This window comes from Ixodes scapularis, unplaced genomic scaffold (assembly GCF_016920785.2).
Source record: "Ixodes scapularis isolate PalLabHiFi unplaced genomic scaffold, ASM1692078v2 PGA_scaffold5__190_contigs__length_132052651, whole genome shotgun sequence".
In the NCBI taxonomy this organism is placed as follows: domain Eukaryota; kingdom Metazoa; phylum Arthropoda; class Arachnida; order Ixodida; family Ixodidae; genus Ixodes; species Ixodes scapularis.
The window spans coordinates 50,622,776-50,639,265 of NW_024609880.1; the positions used below are offsets into that span (position 1 = coordinate 50,622,776).

Consider the following 16,490-nt stretch of genomic DNA (forward strand, 5'->3'; position numbering starts at 1 on the left):
TGCACAAGGCCAGCAAACGACATCAAGACAAGTTGGAAAGGCGGAACAAGAAGAAAGTGCGCAAGAACACTTCTGACTATTCTGCAGGGTCATTCTAAAGCTGAAAATCTGTGTGCAACTTTCAAGTGCTGTTTTCTCAGAATGGATTTTTTCACTGCCGTGGCTGCTCGTCCCAGCGATATCTCAGGAACTGATGAATGGATTTTTGTGCTGTCTTTTTTATTCTGTTCTCTAATAACTTTGTGAGGGCATAACAGAGCCCTTTTTCTAGAAAACTATGCTAAAAATTTATAATAAAAAAATTAAATTTGATGAATGTGGGTTTCATTGATTACACAAAATTCAAAGTTGCGTTAAAATCTTTCAACAAAGAAATTTAAAAAAAGGGCTCTGTTATGCCCTGGGGAACCTATCCAGGGGTCATCATAACAAATTTTACGTCGCTACTACCTTTTTCAAATTCTCCAGACCTGGGATAAGAAATGCATATGGACAATTTTGATAAATATTTGTAACTTGAGAAATAATATGCACAGCTCCATGAAACTTTGCAGTTACTCTTATGTCTGTGCTATAAATACACCCTGTAAATTTCGTTCAGATATCTCTAGAAATAAGAAAGTTCATATTTATTCCCCACCTCCTCCCTTAAGATGGAAGCGGCAGTTCATGTTTGTGAACAGCAAAGGGGTCTATACCGAATGATTGATGAAAGTAAATGCACATTACCAAAACTTTTTAATATGAAAGGCTAGTGATGTCACTCCCCACGTCGCAAGCTGCTGTCACCACGGCAGCTTGCGCAACAGTAATATTTACCGGGAAACATATACGGTGAGTGTTATTTGCTTCACATTGTAATCAGGAGCACCTAATCATCAATTATATGGTTCGGATGCTTGTTTCGTGCTTGTTCTTTATTGAAACAAATATTGTGCTGTACGTTGTATACGTAATATGCACTTTTCGCTTCAATCGCTGGAGGTATTTTTTTCCTGAAGACGACGACACAAAAATATTCCAGAAATCCGACCTGTGACTCATGCAGTTTTGCTGTAAAAGAGGTTAAGTGAGAATGCCACCGCAATTCTGCCTAATCTTTATGCCATTGTAAGTGTGAGAGTAGCCAAAGCTATAAGGCCGCGGATGTAGCTTTGAATGCCACTCTCTTTGACAAAAGCACGCTTGCCTGGCTTGGCGAGCTCAAAGCATGGGGCTCGCTCCTGTACCTTCTGCTTTGCTTGCACTTATACGGTGAAACAGTGTATAGCATGCTATCCTCTCACTACAACTATAGTCTGTTGCAACCTAAGAACGAAGGGCGAGGGTACGACATGCCGGGGAGGAGGAAGCAGACGGAACGCTAAAGAGAGAAGGAGGTTTCCCCCTCTCTTCCCCAGCGTTCCATCCGCTTCCTCCTCCCCGGCCCGTCTTACCCTCGCCCTTCGTTCTTAGGTTGCAACGGACTATAGATTTGTAACATTCATGTTAATTTGGAAAAACATCAAGAAGTGCATGAGGACCTACTTCAGAAACAGAAAGAGGGGGACAAAAGACCCTCTCAAATGAAACTCACATCCTTGTCACGGACGTTGACCTCTGCCCCATGGCTGACCAGGAGGGCAATGACCTCTGTGTGACCCATGTAGGCCGCCCAGTGGATGGCCCTCCGATCCCGCTTGTCAAAAAAGTTGCATGTAGCTTTGTTCTGCAGAAGCAGCTCCACCATCTAGCAAAGAGCAGTGGGAACCAAAGAAAAAAAAAGTGCATTAAAGCATTATCTTGGGAAGCATGTAAGGTAGAGACGAAAGAGAGAGCGGCATCTATGAGACTGTCGGTGCATGTGCTCAACTGGGAAGAATGAATGAAAGAGGCGGATATCACTCCTGGCTACAGGAAAGTTCCGAGCTATTTTATTTGCACACACTAGTACAAAGTCACCAGGAGCTAGCACACACTAATAGTCTAAGATATAGACACTTTCCACAGGGGCGCCGCCACCTTGAATTGTCGTCACTTCCAGTATGGGCGACGACAAAATAATAAAACGTTTCAACCTGTAACTAGCAAAAAAATAGAGGGGAACCAAAACGAGAATGTGTGACAAGCTCATATCCTAAATGTCTTCTATTGGCGTGGCGACGGGAAAACAATGTTTTCGCCCATACTGGAAGTGACGACAATTCAAGATGGCGGCACCCTTGTGGAAAAGGTCTATACTACTGGATGGCTCACTACTCCAATAGACCGATGTCACCAGCCAATGTGACTACGCCACAGCTGCCGCAATGCATTGAGGGAACTTTAGTCTTTCCGCGCATGCTAGAACCTCGCTGGAGCTCTGTGCGGGTGCGGTAGGAGACAGCATGAGCCCTCTCGTGCACTGCTGTTTGCCTCCTGTGAACTGAACTTACGGCGGCGTCATGCATGCGCCGAACGCTTGGTGAGGTCGGTCTATTGTTGGAATCTAATCCCAGCAGTTTACCTCGGTGAGAGCTAACCCCGTTCTAGCACATCCTAAAGGGACTAACAAAAAGTATCATATCAGTCTTGCAAGCGATGACTGTACAATGGGTACTATTGCTCCCTCAACGGACAGTTCTGGGGCAGGCATATGCACGGCTTAACTTCTCCCTGCAAAAAACCAGTTCCAGTCCCTCCCACAGTATTGCCTTTCTACAAAATAAAAAGGGCAAGGGTGGCGGTTGTTGCATTCTATGTTGGCACCTTGGCATATTTATATTTTTTTTAAATACAAGATTGTTTCTGTTACGAGCAGTGATTGGAATGGTCAGTTTTTCACTGCATCATCAAGGACACCCCACTCACCATAGAGTTAATATAATAATCTATAGAAAAAGGTTCACCATTTTCTAATGCCTTTCAGCTGCTTCGGAATGGCGGGGCATAGACGCGGACACCAACAGTCCCGGTGGGTCCATATTGCTGGCGATGCTTTATTATACACAAAGTAGCAAATATCACTACCAAGGTAGTTTCTCCTAGTTTTATTTTGCACTAAAACACCGCCGTCGCCCATTGTATAAAATGAATTGAAGTTGACACGCACTCAAACAGCTTCAACTCATTGCACCAAAGCAAACACGCCTAACTTATCATCTGCTTCCTTTTTTTCTCTCGTTTCAGTCGCCCTCTTTCTCGTTCCGTCGCTCCTTTTTGTTTGTCTTTCGGGACGCAACGACACGGATCAAGTGTCATCCTATATTAAACTGATCTTTCTCTCTCGAGACAACTGGTACCGGCGTTTATAATTTGCCACGCTCTGCCCCCGTCTTTACCCCCTGCAACTCACCGAGGTGTGCCCATTGCAGGCGGCGTGGTGCAGGCTGGTCCTGCCGGCCCGGTCGGAGATGTTCACGTTGTTCTGGAGCGGAATTATGAGCTCGGCGCATGAGACGGCATTGTTGGCCGCCGCTACATGCAGTGGAGTCTGCCAGAACTTGTCCCGGGCATTCACGTCTGCCTCGTGCCGTAGGAGCACCTCGACTGTTTTCTGCAAAGAGAGAGAGACATGCCATAAAAAGAGGAAGAGGTGTCAATAACTGGTGTGCTTTTCTTTAGGCTAACCTGTACCTCCAATAGATAGAAGTTCTAGCTTTACAACTTTTTCTGCTTTTATGCCATGTTACATACTATCATGCGAATTATTGCTTGCCTTTCCAAGCAAGTTTTTTGTGTTTGCTTTTGTCAATCACATCGTTGAGCTACGAATCAAGCGAGATAGGCGGCGAAATTCACCGCCTAATCTCACTACTTTGTCTCCTTCATTGGCTGCATTTTAATTCCGGTCAATCAGGCACATTACTTTTAGAACTGCCGAATAGAATATCTGATCGTCAAAATAATAGCAAAAAGCTTCAAACACATCTTTGGTTCCACAGCCGCATTTAATAACTCACCACTTCCTAATGCAATCAAGAACTGGAACGGTTTTCCCATAGCCATTGTCAAGGTATTTGATAAAAAAATGTTTTGCGATGCCCTTTCCAATCATTTTTTCCCATCATGATCCCCCACCCACTGCATCCTGAATTTTGCCGTTTTGTTGTTCTGATGCCCTTTTTACTCTCATTTCTGTGTCAAAGTGCATATTATTTTTTTTTTTTATTTTCATTATAATTGTTTGTAATTATTTATTTTGAATCATAACTTCTTAGGTTGTTGTCGTGCATGCTAGCATTATAACTCCACTTGCATATTCATTTTCTTTTATATACATGTTTTCGTAGATAAAAAATTTTTTTATGTTTTTTTAAGTTTTTTTATTGACTATTTTTATTATTTTGTTCTGATTGATGCCTACACTGAATCACCGAATGTACTCCACCGCCCCTCACGTAATGCCCTTAATTGGGCCTTTGTGTACTGTGGATAAATAAAATAAACAAATAAATTGTTCTAGAGTTTGAGTTGTTTCCCCTAAAATGCAAGTAATTACCCTATTTCGTTCAGGCCTTATGAAAATTGTGTATACATGACTGGACCTTTTTGTTTTGCCTCTACACCTTTACACTTCAAAAAGCCCTGTAATAAGCTGACAGTATAAATAAATAAATAAATAAAAAATCAGGCTGCCCTGAGGAAGGAAATTAACCTCTGGAAATGGCTAATGTAGAACAAATTTGGACATGTTCTACTACATTTCCCAGAAAGCCAGACAGCGATAAAGCTAAGTACGCTCTAGTTACACTGCAAACCAGAGTAGGCGTGAAAAGAATGCTCGAGAATGTAAGACGGACCACAGATATCTAGGCCTAGACTGAGGTAGAGAGAACTCTCGTGTTTTACTGGTACAACTGTCACACTAAAATATCAAACATATAAAACCAAAAATGTATTACTTTTTATGGCAGCATAAGTCAATAAAGGCAGACTGAACAGTGGCCATTTCCAAATATATGCCTAAAAATGTGGTAACAGTTACACTGCCATAATAATGATACTTCATTGCTATGTACTTAAAGCCTTCTAAAGAATTTATTGCATTGGTTATCATCTTGCCACAGAAAATAAATTGGTTTTCATTCTTCATTTTTGACACAGAGCAAACAGTTATTTGATCATTCTAGCAGAATGATTTGAGTAAAAAAATATAAACTTAAAAGATAGGCTTGCTGTATCCATTCACCAAAATTTCAGTCAATTTTACATAGCAATCTGTTATTTTGACACATACTTCATGGTAGCTCGCAGTCACTAATAAAGATTATTATTATTATTATTATTATTATTATTATTAGATATAACAAAAACAATCTGTCTCTTGCCAAGAAATTAAAGTTTCAGAAAGTACACCCTTTAAACCTACCCACATTCTGGATAAAGGTGCTTGACAGAAAAAGTTTCTTGTTCTAGTATAATATGACATGGCTGGATCACTAGCACAAGAAAGTTTTATAATAATTACAGCAAAAATGCTCGGTCAGACCCTTTGGTCTAATACAAAAAAGTAATAGATCAAACTGCTCTCACCTTTACATCAACAGTCTCTGGTCTCAACTGGTGAATACCGTCATCCTGCAGCGAAGAGAAAAAAAAAAATCTCACCGGTAACTCCAAAACAACAGAGCCAAACTTGTATCTGAGAAGGGTCCCAAAATATCTAAGTTCTGAGGCATCAAAGACAAACCTAACTGACAAAAAGCTTAGTTTTCAGACACTTCCATATTTGCTTCAGTGCCATTTCATTACAAGTCTTTTTAGCTCAGTATATATGCAACTTTAAACAAAACCTTTTGAACATCAATAGAATGTCCCCAACTTTCCGTGCATTCGCAAATAATCACCAGACAAGCTATCGTTCCTGCAGTAAACCGTGAGGGTTGACAGTATTTAAAATGAATATATTATCTAGCAGAACACGGAGCTAACAGACCATCATAGCGTACCTTGGGGCTCTCTGCCATGCATGTTTAAAGGGACACTGACAACATATCAACGCTTATTGAGATCCTTACTGGAACAGAATCTACGAGGACTTAACTACGCAGAAAACAATATTTGCAGTTCAATATCAAACTTTTCTCTGCACGAAAACCTCTGCATACAAACAGAGTGTTCAGGGCTGCCCTCACCCTCTTCTTTACGGTCGTATGCAGCAACAACATAATGCACAAACTATTTTAGAAGCTGGAGGGCATCTGAGGCACATATTCAAATTTAAGGAATCCACGAAGCATAGTTCCTGATGACCACTGAAACACCTAACACACATCAATGTAACTCTTTCTTACCATGCCCATATGCCATCTGTCACACATGATCAACGGCTTCCGTGCGGTGACAAAATTTGTATTTGGCGTGCCGGAACACACTGCGCCATGTTGTAGATAGCCGAAGAACAACATTTTCGGTTTTAAACATAGTTTTGTGCTTTCTCGCAAGGTGGAGAACCATCCCAAAAATCAAATCTGCGCATGGCGATGGTACTTATCAAATATGGCATCTTGCTCGTGTAGAGGCGTCAATCGCGCAATCTGATCAACTTTGCTGCTTGTATTTCGAATGGCAGCAGCAGTGAAGACTATAGATGATGTCGGATGATCCAATTTTAACTCCCGGAATGTTGATAGGTACTCGTCGGCTAGCGCTATTCTAGCATCCCCGGCTGAGCTGGGGCACATGTTTTACATGCACCGCAGGTCATAAAAACTGCAGAAGGGGAGAAACTACAGGCAGTGTTATGACAAAGCCAAGGTCGAGCAGAAAATAAATGTGCTCTACAGGACGTGCACCACTGCATGCCTTTTTGGAATGGCACGGGCACCACATTATCTAGCTGGCTGGTGAATTATTAAAAGACAGCATCAGTAAGACTCCTTTTACTTACAGGTATAATGACATTGGTATGGGGCCCATTGCATACTTAGAATTTTTAAATTCATACTATGCTTTCATATAGACTCCAAACTTTCCAGTTTTTGTTCTCTTTTTGTTCAACAATTAAATTTGCAAAACTATTTCAACACATTATCTTACCTTATGTTTCTTTCTAAAGAACAGCTTACTGGCTAAATTTTGATGCATCTTATTAGTCATATGCCCATTTGTTTCTAAGATAAGAAATACTTCTTCCATCCTTCAAAAATCAATGCTTTTCTTAAAGAGCAGAAAGAACTTTGAGCGCATTGTCGTGGGGAGCCGCTCATCGCGACTCCCGTGCATTGCAACAGCATAGTGCCCATTCCAGTTTTACGAGCTAGGTTCACCTCTGCTCGTTTTTCTCGGCAAATACGAGACTCTGCAGAGTGAGAAATTTCAGTGGTCCGTGCAAAAACGTTCATCATTTTTGCGGGAAGCCAGCATCCCTCCGATCCGTTACCCCTGATTAACCCAGTAATCAGTTTCCTGGGTAAACAGACTCGGTTTTCCCCGAACGCGCTGCAGAAACGTGTACTTGTGTGACACAAATGAAGAGACGCAATCCATCTGCCGCAGGCCGGGCCCATAACTCAAGCGCAATCATCGCCGCACCTGTCGAGTGCAACGTAGACGTGCACGGAACAAGGAACCGCGCATCCCGCTGGAAAACTCTGTTGCGCTTTGAAGCACCGCTCTAGCCCGATACCGAAAGACAGAACGAATGACTTCCAACAAAAGACCGTTTACTCCAACTCACGAGTTCATTCTGCACACGCTCGCCTTTATTTCACCTCTTCCTCTTCAGCTAGACAAAGTCTCTTGTGTCGGCTGCTATTCAGCATTAATATTCGAGACTCACCTCGTAGCCGACGGAGCAGGCCCGGTGCAGCGGAGTGACCCACTTGTTGTCCTTGGCGTTGACCCTCGCCCCCCGGGAGATGAGTAGCGCCGCCACCTGGTGGAAGCCGCAGAAGGCGGCCGCGTGGAGCACGCTGCGCCGCTCTGCGTCCTGGTAGTTGACCTCCTCGGGCGATCCATTCGACAGCAGCTCCTCGACCTCGTCCACGTCGCCCTTGAACACTGCTTGCACCAGGTGAGGCTGTCTCGCCGGGATTCGGAAGAGAAGAGAGCACGGCTCAGCCAGGTTACCACTGGCCTCGTGGTCTGGACTAGACTCGCTGGATGTTGCCAGAACATTCGACTCAGAGACAAGGGGGTCGGCAAAAGTTCACTTTGCGGACACAGGCAAGATTTTTTTTTTGTTTCTTGTTCTTTTCAGCCCGTGTGTATGGCTTCTGCAGTGTGTGCCGAGCAAAAAAGGGTGGCGCTACGATCTTGTCAACTTGGGGGCCGGAGCATGGGCAAGAGCCAGTTCTTTGAAGGAGATTCCCATGGGGGCTTCCCAAATGAGTTGTTTCAGTAACAATGACGTCATGTTAAGAATTCGGTAGATGCTCCACCTCCAGCACAAGCTTTCTGCTTTTCATAACCTTTTGTCACACACACATGCTGTAGGTAGAGCTTCTACCAAATTCTTAGTCTGCCACCGACTGCAGATATTGACAAGGCCAGCTCACTGTCGTGGCATCACAGTGAAGGCCAGTGGAACTTAGCTGTGGAATGGAACTCTCATAGGTGTAGCTTCCTGGTTAGGTGGAACCTCACTGTGGAATGTCTTCGGTCTCTCATGTCCTCAAAATGGTCTCCTTGTCATCTGGTTTTGCTTAGCCTATTGGATATATGCTGAAAGCTGGCTAACACATTTCTGCTCGAGGGTGATTGACAATGTTTCAACCGCTTGTGACTGTTTACAACGAAAGAAGACGCCCGGGCAATCAATGCAGAGAGAAAGTCGTCTGCTTCCCGCGCAGAAGTTGCGGCGACAACAGGAAGATGCCAAGCTCCGATTGGCTTTGATTGAAAGGATAGTGGATAGACCTCAATGGCTAGGTGCCTTGAGGTCTACCCACTATTTTTTTTTTCGGTCATCCAATAAGAGCTCGGCATTCTGACATTATTGCAACCCCTGTGCAAGAAGCAGACAAACTTTCCCCCCGCATAGCCCCGAAACACCTCCGATCTGTGTATGTTTTCTGCAATGTTCTTTCACCATGCACTTGAAATAATTGCAACAATGTCATAAGTAGGGTTCCACATTCTCAGAGTTTCTTTTTCATAAAATTCGAAGGATGTTTTTGCGAGTTTATTTTTTGCCAAAAATTTGTGGCTTATTGGAGTCTTTCTTTTTTTTTTCTTGCTACATTCCCGATTTTATGAAAGCAGGAGTTTAATTTTGCCATGTTTCTATAGTCTCAAATTTTTAATTAGAGTAAATAATCTCCAAACACAAACATACCCTAAATTCACCCCTGGACCTAGTCACTGGGAAGCGTCGAAGCTTCATTGCCCTGCACCCTACGAAATGTATGGGTTCATATCTTTTTTTATAAAAACACAAACCCTTTTTTTTAAAGGGCCACTGAAAGGAAAATAGAATGTTTTTCTATACAGTCTGGTTGGGACACAAAGCTCAAGAAATTAATTTCACATGAAAAAAAAAAAATCCTCAGAGCAACATTGATGGCGTGAGATTTATTTTAAATTCTGCGTGCAAAGTCTATGACCTCACGGAATGGTCATACTCTTTCCACTTCAACAAGATGGTCACACACTCCCCACTTTTATGTGATGGCCAAACCAATCCACCTCTCCTCTACGCGCCCGCCATGCCGGGAGAGAAAACAAGTGGAAAGGAGGTGACTGCCAACTAAATCGCGTCTCGCACCTTCAATATTGCTCTAAAGAAAAATTTTTTTTTTTTGCATAAATTTTATTTTTTGACACGCGTCCCCCAACCAGACTGCTTAAAAGAAACTTTTTTCTTTCTTTTCAGTGGCTTCTTAAGAAGCATACATAGCATATGGTCCAAAATGAAAACCAGGACAGAGGCTTTTGTTGTGACCCACAAGTGCAATGATTCTTTGTCCTAAATGAACCTTGACGAAATATACGGCAAACTTGCTTTAGTCAACAGTCCCAAATTTGAAACGAAATGGCCTCCCCACAGGACCGCTGACCCTGTGCTCTAACCAAACTTACTGCCTCTTTTTTTTCTTTCTTTATATTTTTTTTAAATCATAACTTTGAAGTGGCGAGTTTTTCAGATTTCATTGAATTTATCTGAGAACACGGAACCCTGTACTCTATCTTACTAGTTACACGGAGGGCTACTAAATATAGAAGTGTGAGAGCATAACCCAAGCAATTGGAGGAGGGCAAGGAGATGCCTCCCTCTTACCCAAACTCTCTTTTGCATAGACCCATGTCGCTTTTTACCCCTCCGGACATTATTCCGTCACTCAATATTCGCACAAAAGTGGCTCTCCTCTTTCTCTCTACTTCTCTCTTTCCACTTCTCTTCTTTCCACCACCCATGGCTTTGAGTAAACTGCACGCACTAACATTTTTCTTACCTACTTTAGAATACCAAAGCATGCCCATCTGTTAGGACAAAACACATCAGCAGATGGAAGCACAGAAACAGCTCTAAACTGTACTCTAAGGGAGGCTAACATTCTTACAGCATGTTTGTGTTTATAAAAAATGTAACGAGTAAGAATTCTCTGTTTTCTTCCAATTACTCGGTACCGATTTCTCGAGCAAGTCCCCACAAAAACGGGATATCTTGCTTCTGTAAAACAAAATGATGGAACGGCAGGAACTACCCTCTTAAACAGGACTGCCCGGCCAAAACAGGATGTCTGGTCAACCTGGATAGATGGCGCCAGTGTCCCTTCTAGTGCGTTCTCACTCTATCTGGCTTGTGTTCTCGCCCTCTGTAAACCTGCCTTAGGGGTCCGATAACGTGCATCATGGCTGCTCATCTGCTCCCCTTTCCCTTGCTGCCATTGTCATGCAACCTTGTTGGCACAGCCAATACCCAGGCCGTACCCAGACACTGTGTTACTTTTAGTGCTATGGAAAGGGTACAGTGCAAAAGCCTTGTGTCTAGATGGCATTGCTACAGCCCTTACGAGTGAAAGTCACTAGGAGTCCAGGATAGCTTAAATCACGCACACAGCCAAGCTTTTTAGATCGAACAGTGGCTTGCACCACCTGGCGAGCGCTTTTAATGACAACAGTTAACCTCTACCTAACGTACAAAACATTGTTGTGAAGCATTTTTATGACAATACTGCTAAAACTATGCAAAAATTGAGCAAGCGCATTCTTTCTCTGCGATTGAGTAGTTGTAATATTTTTCCCAGAAATGAAGGGGGCAACATTCTCTATTATCCTGCCCATTTGTTTGATGTTTTCATCCCTTGTCACATAGAGGAAAAGATAACAGATGGTGCTTTTGGAGAAATGGGTCTTCTTAAAAATGATAAAACTCCCAACCTATGGAACCCAAAATTGTAAAACTCTCACGGCACAACATAAAGATTTTGTTTATAGCAAATATTCATGACGGTTTGCTTTATCACTCTTCATAAAGATTTTATGAAAAAGCGAGCAATCCAGCATGATGACGAACGCTCAAGTTATGATCAACAAGGAATGCAGTGAATAGGCATTCTGTACAAATTACACGGTTGTCACCTTTCATATCAGGAAAACCTTCCAGATTTTGCCAAATATGTAATATCATAAAACGAGGTATAAGTGTGTAAAGCTTAAAGAATTCAGGCTACTTGTCAGGTATGCTTTCTCACTCTAGTTACGTCAACCCTTAACTTTCCATTAACATATTTCAATGGTGAAAGTGTCTTGAGCGTTACGGTTGGTTATTAGATATGCACATAATTAACTGTCCACGCATCAGCAATTAGTGGAATTATGGTTCAACATTTGCCTTCGTTAAGAGCGAGAACGAGGCAAGCGTTGATCTTGCAAATTTAATATTCGGAACCACAACTGCCGTTCCGAAGCGCCATTGTGCTCGTTCGATCTAACATTACCATAGCCACTACCATCAATCAGCTGCACTCGGTGCGCATCCCTGTATTCGATATATAAGTGCAGCCTATTTGAAAACACAACCGGAAATACATTACCCTGCACTTTTCTACATCGCGCTACACTTTTCCGCACCGGTGCAGGCAAATGTAACAAGCCCGTTGTTTCCAAAATCCGTGAACATGGATTACTAGTAACGCTTTAAATTATGCTGAAAAACGACTCCAACCCGTGAACATATATAGTAGGCTGCAGGCTAGAAGAAAAAAATCATAAGCTTTTTGAACTGCGACAGGAAACGTGCTATGACAATGAAACAAAATTAGTCAGTGCGCAGGCAAGCTGGTGGAATCGTTGTAACAAAACAAAACCGTCAACTAACCCCAACAGTCCCATTGAACTCAATGCACTCGAGCAGAATTGGGAAAAAAAAAACACAGAAATGAGAAATACTAGGAAAATAAAAGTGGGGGCATACTGCCAGTTTTATCAGCATATTCAGGAGGAAACAAACTAAAACTAAAAACAAGATTTCGATTTTTTTTTTTTTTTTTCATCTTTTAACATGCGGCTGGCAGCGGAAAACAGGTTATTCGTGCCATACACAAACCTATAGACCTAATTGTACCAATTCAGCGGTGAACTGTAATGTTTCGTCACTCCAAACGTCTTACGGCCGGTTTTTCTTTTATTTTTCTCTTTTTTTTTTCCCAATCTCTGCATGAGGGTGTTCAGGCCAAAACCTTGGGCAGGCCGCAGCTGGGCGCGCTCCAATGCGAGCTTCGATTCTAACGGTAGTTTTCAACCATCGGATGCGTTCCTTCCTGTGTCCCTAGTATTTTTTTATATACATATATCTTTTTTTAATGTTTAACTACCGTTGCCGCCGCGTCAACACACTGGAACAAGCTCTACCTGCGCAATGACAATTTTGGGACCAAGACAGTAAATTAGTCCAGAAATACATTCAAATAGCGAGATAACCCCCGAATGTGACTAGAGCACGCATCGACGAGTCCAAGCGCATTTATGGGCCTACAGTCTCCCGAATGATAGCCCGTGACAACAGACCCTAGAGGATTTAAGATAGCGAACGAAGCTGCTGTTTCGCAGGGCAATGCTCGCGGTGCTTGCTGTTGATTGCAACATTCTCGACTGGCTTGGATGCCAGTAAATTGGCACGTCATTCGTTCTTATCATCAAGCTACTATATAAAAGGCAAGAAAAACGGAGAATCTTCAAGAAGCACAAGCGCAGATATATCTCTGTTATCCAAGAGCATGTCGACGATCCAGAGCTGGCCCGAGAACAGCAGCAGAGCAATCGTCGATCATTACCCGACACCAGCACGATTCGGACGCCCAAAGTCACGACAAATGTTACAGGCTGAACTTGAACGTCGGGAGCGTTCGAAAAACGACCGTCCGCACCCATCAAAGTGCCAGGAAGGCTCGAAAAAGAGCCACGTGCCTGTGAATTTCAGCGTTTAAGCCTAATACGAGACATCTGTCCGGAGAGCCGATGTCCGCGGACCGGCAGGCGCGACAGGTGCTGCTTACCTCATCAAAGATTTGTCTGTTGACCATCTCACCCGCCACATCAAAAAAGTGCTAACAAGAACCCAAGCACAGAAATAAAGGCATCACAGCGGCGTCAGCGGCGTCCCCTCATCAACCAAACACTTCGTGCGAGCAACCCGACCGACGACGACGGACGGCAACTTCGGCGCTGCGAAACGAGAGGGCGTTTCCGTCGGCGGAACCCCGAGGAACACGTGGGTGTTTTCCATCCTCCTCCCACGAGAAAAGAGAGAAGAGCGTAACTCTCTCCTTTCGTTTCGAAAATGATGCCACCATGCCGCCGCTGCTGTGTTGCTGTCGTCGTCTCTCTGATTTGAATCGGGGACTGCCGTCGTCTATGTTTCCTCGTGGGGACGTGCCGCTGAAACTGGACCAAAGCATCCGCCACGTCCGAGAACTACGACGCAGCTAGGAGAAAAAAGAAACGAACAAACAGGAACGATCGTAAGTGCGGCGCGGTTCTCGTTCTTTCTCGTCCGATGAACTTTCGCGAGCGGTCTAGCGGTTTGGTTGCGTAATATTCGCTCATTGCGCCAGCACAAGCCGTTCGCTCCGTCGGAACGACGTCGGCTTCGTGTCATGCATTTTTAAAGCCGAGCGGGTTCCCGGAAGCCCTGTATTTAGCCCTTCGCTCGGGGAGCCAGAAAATTGAAGCTGCTGCTATCGTCCATCGGCGGCATATACCCCTTTCATGTAGGTTACCATCAAGTCCACCCCTTTCACGATGAGACGAAATGTACAAGGAGTGGCTGGTTTCGCGGCCTTTCACGTGTATTCAAAAATCGTGCTGATCGTGTTTGCTCTTCTCATATCTGCCTAATCCAGGTCAAGAAGCACCCACGAAAACCAGCAGCATGTTTCAAACGGGGCTCCTCATCCTGACTTCATCCCCGCGACTCTTGACCTCCAACGTGGGTGCCTACCTCAAGGCCGCCAAGAGCATCGTCAATAAGACACTATACATCAAGCTGGAGCCCAACAGGCACCAGCTCTGGCCCATTCAACAGCCCGTGTTCACGCCGCACGAGCTGTCCCAACTCCGCAAGCTCATCCCGGACATCTACTTCAAGGCGGCCGGTCTGTGCGCTCACTTGGACGTGCGCGTTCTCCAGGGTTGCTTCAAAGACGCGGCCCTGAAGGAAACCCACCTCAAGTCAGCCTTCGATGTGGTGCTTACGGACGGCAGCCATGCCTCGTCCGACTTGGAGCAGTACGTGGGCCATCAGTTCGACAAGACGTGCTCCAACTTCCAGCATCTGGGGGGCAAGCTGAACCTCCTTCCGGACAAGGGCGAAGAAGCGACAGCTGGCTTTATGAACGGCTTCAGCCATGGCAGTAACGGCATCTCGACAGACGCTGCCTCGTTTCAAATCTACGAAAGTGTTTGTCTGGGGGGAACGTTCGATCGACTACACCTGGGTCACAAAGTGTTGCTCTCGGAAGCCGTGCTACACGCGTCGGGCAAGTTGGTCGTTGGAGTTACTGATGGAGACATGCTGAAAGGCAAGTTCTGCAAGTGTCCCCTCCCTCTGCAGAGGTTTATTTTCTGCAGTATCGGCCGTAAAAGTCGTAAAACCTAACCGAAATGTCATCAATTATACTTCATTATGATGTAAAGTGTTACTTATATGCAATTATTGCAAAGGTGCAAGCGAGCTGGACAAGAATGACGATAATAATCCCCAGAGAAGGGGAACAAGGGGGGCAAAGGGCAAACACAAATCTCCAAACACAGCTAGGTGACTGGTGAGTGACCGAAAAAATCGACCTGATCCTGGTATCAAACCAGGGACCTCTTCATTTCCAGTGGAGCGCTCTACCAACTGAGCTAACCAGGGTTAGACGTCAGTAGAGCAAAAAGGGTTTTCCCAGCTGTCACCAGTCTAACACCAACAAGGGTGAAAGGCCTGCATTTATTGCAAAGGTGCAAGCGAGCTGGACAAGGATGACAATACTAATCCCTGGAGAAGGGGAACAAACCCTTCTTCAGGGATTATTATCATCACACGTGAAGTATGTTGATGTCTTCGTGCCCGTATTTTTTTTTTTATGGGAAATTATCGATAAAATTATTAACTGGATTATCTTTGACAGTCCAAGAAAATCGTATTTGGTATGACAACGTGTAGGCATTGAAAAACACCACAATGGGGACACACAAACACTAGGAGATGCTTACCACTGTTTCTCTTGCCTCCATGTTTTTTCCGTTCTCTAATATTCTCTAATATGTTCTCTAATAATATAACGAGCTTCAAAACGTTGCTACAATGTGTGTTATTAGCTGATCAGCGCTTAAGTATTTTTAAGTATTGCAAAGGTGTGCACAATGGTTACAGTTAGGTAAGAACACAAGGACTGGCAACACTACACATATTGCAGCAGAAGATGTGTCATTTTGACCGTCCTTGTATTTATGCTTTCGGTTATGTCCAATTGTTCTTGTTTTTATTTTATTTTTTTGCAGGCAAGTTATTATGGGAGTTGATAGAGCCGCTGAATGTGCGCATTCAAGCCCTATTAGAATTCCTCCAAGAAGTAGACCCCACAGTCCACTATGACGTGGTGCCCATCTATGACCCTTACGGACCTACCATCGTGGACCGAAAGCTCGAGTGCCTCTACGTCAGCGAGGAGACAATGAAAGGAGGAAGGAAAGTCAACGAGGAACGGGCAAAACGAGTAAGAATCTTACTTTTTTTTTTTTTCCTGCCTCTTTTATTGGTATGTCTTTAGGTCTGGTTGTTTGCACAACGTTGTTTTCCGGCGAGAAAAGTATGTCCTTTGTCAATTGTTTCTGGGAAACGTTGACAGAGAATTTCCTCAGAAAGTTCTAAGCTCGTAAGGCTGGTTTAAATGTAGTACCTCTCTTGGGATTTCCTCCAACTGCAGACGGAGCCCACTTTCTGCGCCGTAGATTTCGGCGATTGGCTAGCCTCCATTGGCAATAGGCCTCCTCAGCCTGCTTGCTGACTTGCTTTCGTTTTCAAAACGAGCGAGAAACCCTCAAGAACCGTAGTAAAAAAATTCCTGCTTCTCGCGGAGCATTACTTTATGTAGAGAATTAAG

At 44.0% G+C, this 16,490-nt stretch overlaps 2 protein-coding genes across 2 annotated transcripts in view; one reads left to right on the forward strand and one right to left on the reverse strand.

Annotated features, from left to right (window-relative positions):
• The window catches only part of LOC8025605 (serine/threonine-protein phosphatase 6 regulatory ankyrin repeat subunit A), a 77,349-nt gene extending 63,790 nt beyond the window's left edge, over positions 1–13,559 (reverse strand). The window contains exons 1-5 of the mRNA XM_029971935.4: positions 13,401–13,559; positions 7,742–7,981; positions 5,494–5,538; positions 3,314–3,514; positions 1,577–1,729 (exon numbers count right to left, since the gene is read on the reverse strand). Coding sequence (XP_029827795.2) covers positions 1,577–1,729; positions 3,314–3,514; positions 5,494–5,538; positions 7,742–7,981; positions 13,401–13,427 — 666 coding nt within the window. The 5' untranslated portion in view covers positions 13,428–13,559. The remainder of the gene's footprint in view (positions 1–1,576; positions 1,730–3,313; positions 3,515–5,493; positions 5,539–7,741; positions 7,982–13,400) is intronic.
• LOC8025601 (bifunctional coenzyme A synthase) overlaps positions 13,541–16,490 on the forward strand; it is a 37,239-nt gene continuing 34,289 nt past the window's right edge. Inside the window, exons 1-3 of the mRNA XM_042293808.1 lie at positions 13,541–13,865; positions 14,247–14,924; positions 15,889–16,103. Of these exons, the coding sequence (XP_042149742.1) occupies positions 14,276–14,924; positions 15,889–16,103 (864 nt within the window). The 5' untranslated portion in view covers positions 13,541–13,865; positions 14,247–14,275. The remainder of the gene's footprint in view (positions 13,866–14,246; positions 14,925–15,888; positions 16,104–16,490) is intronic.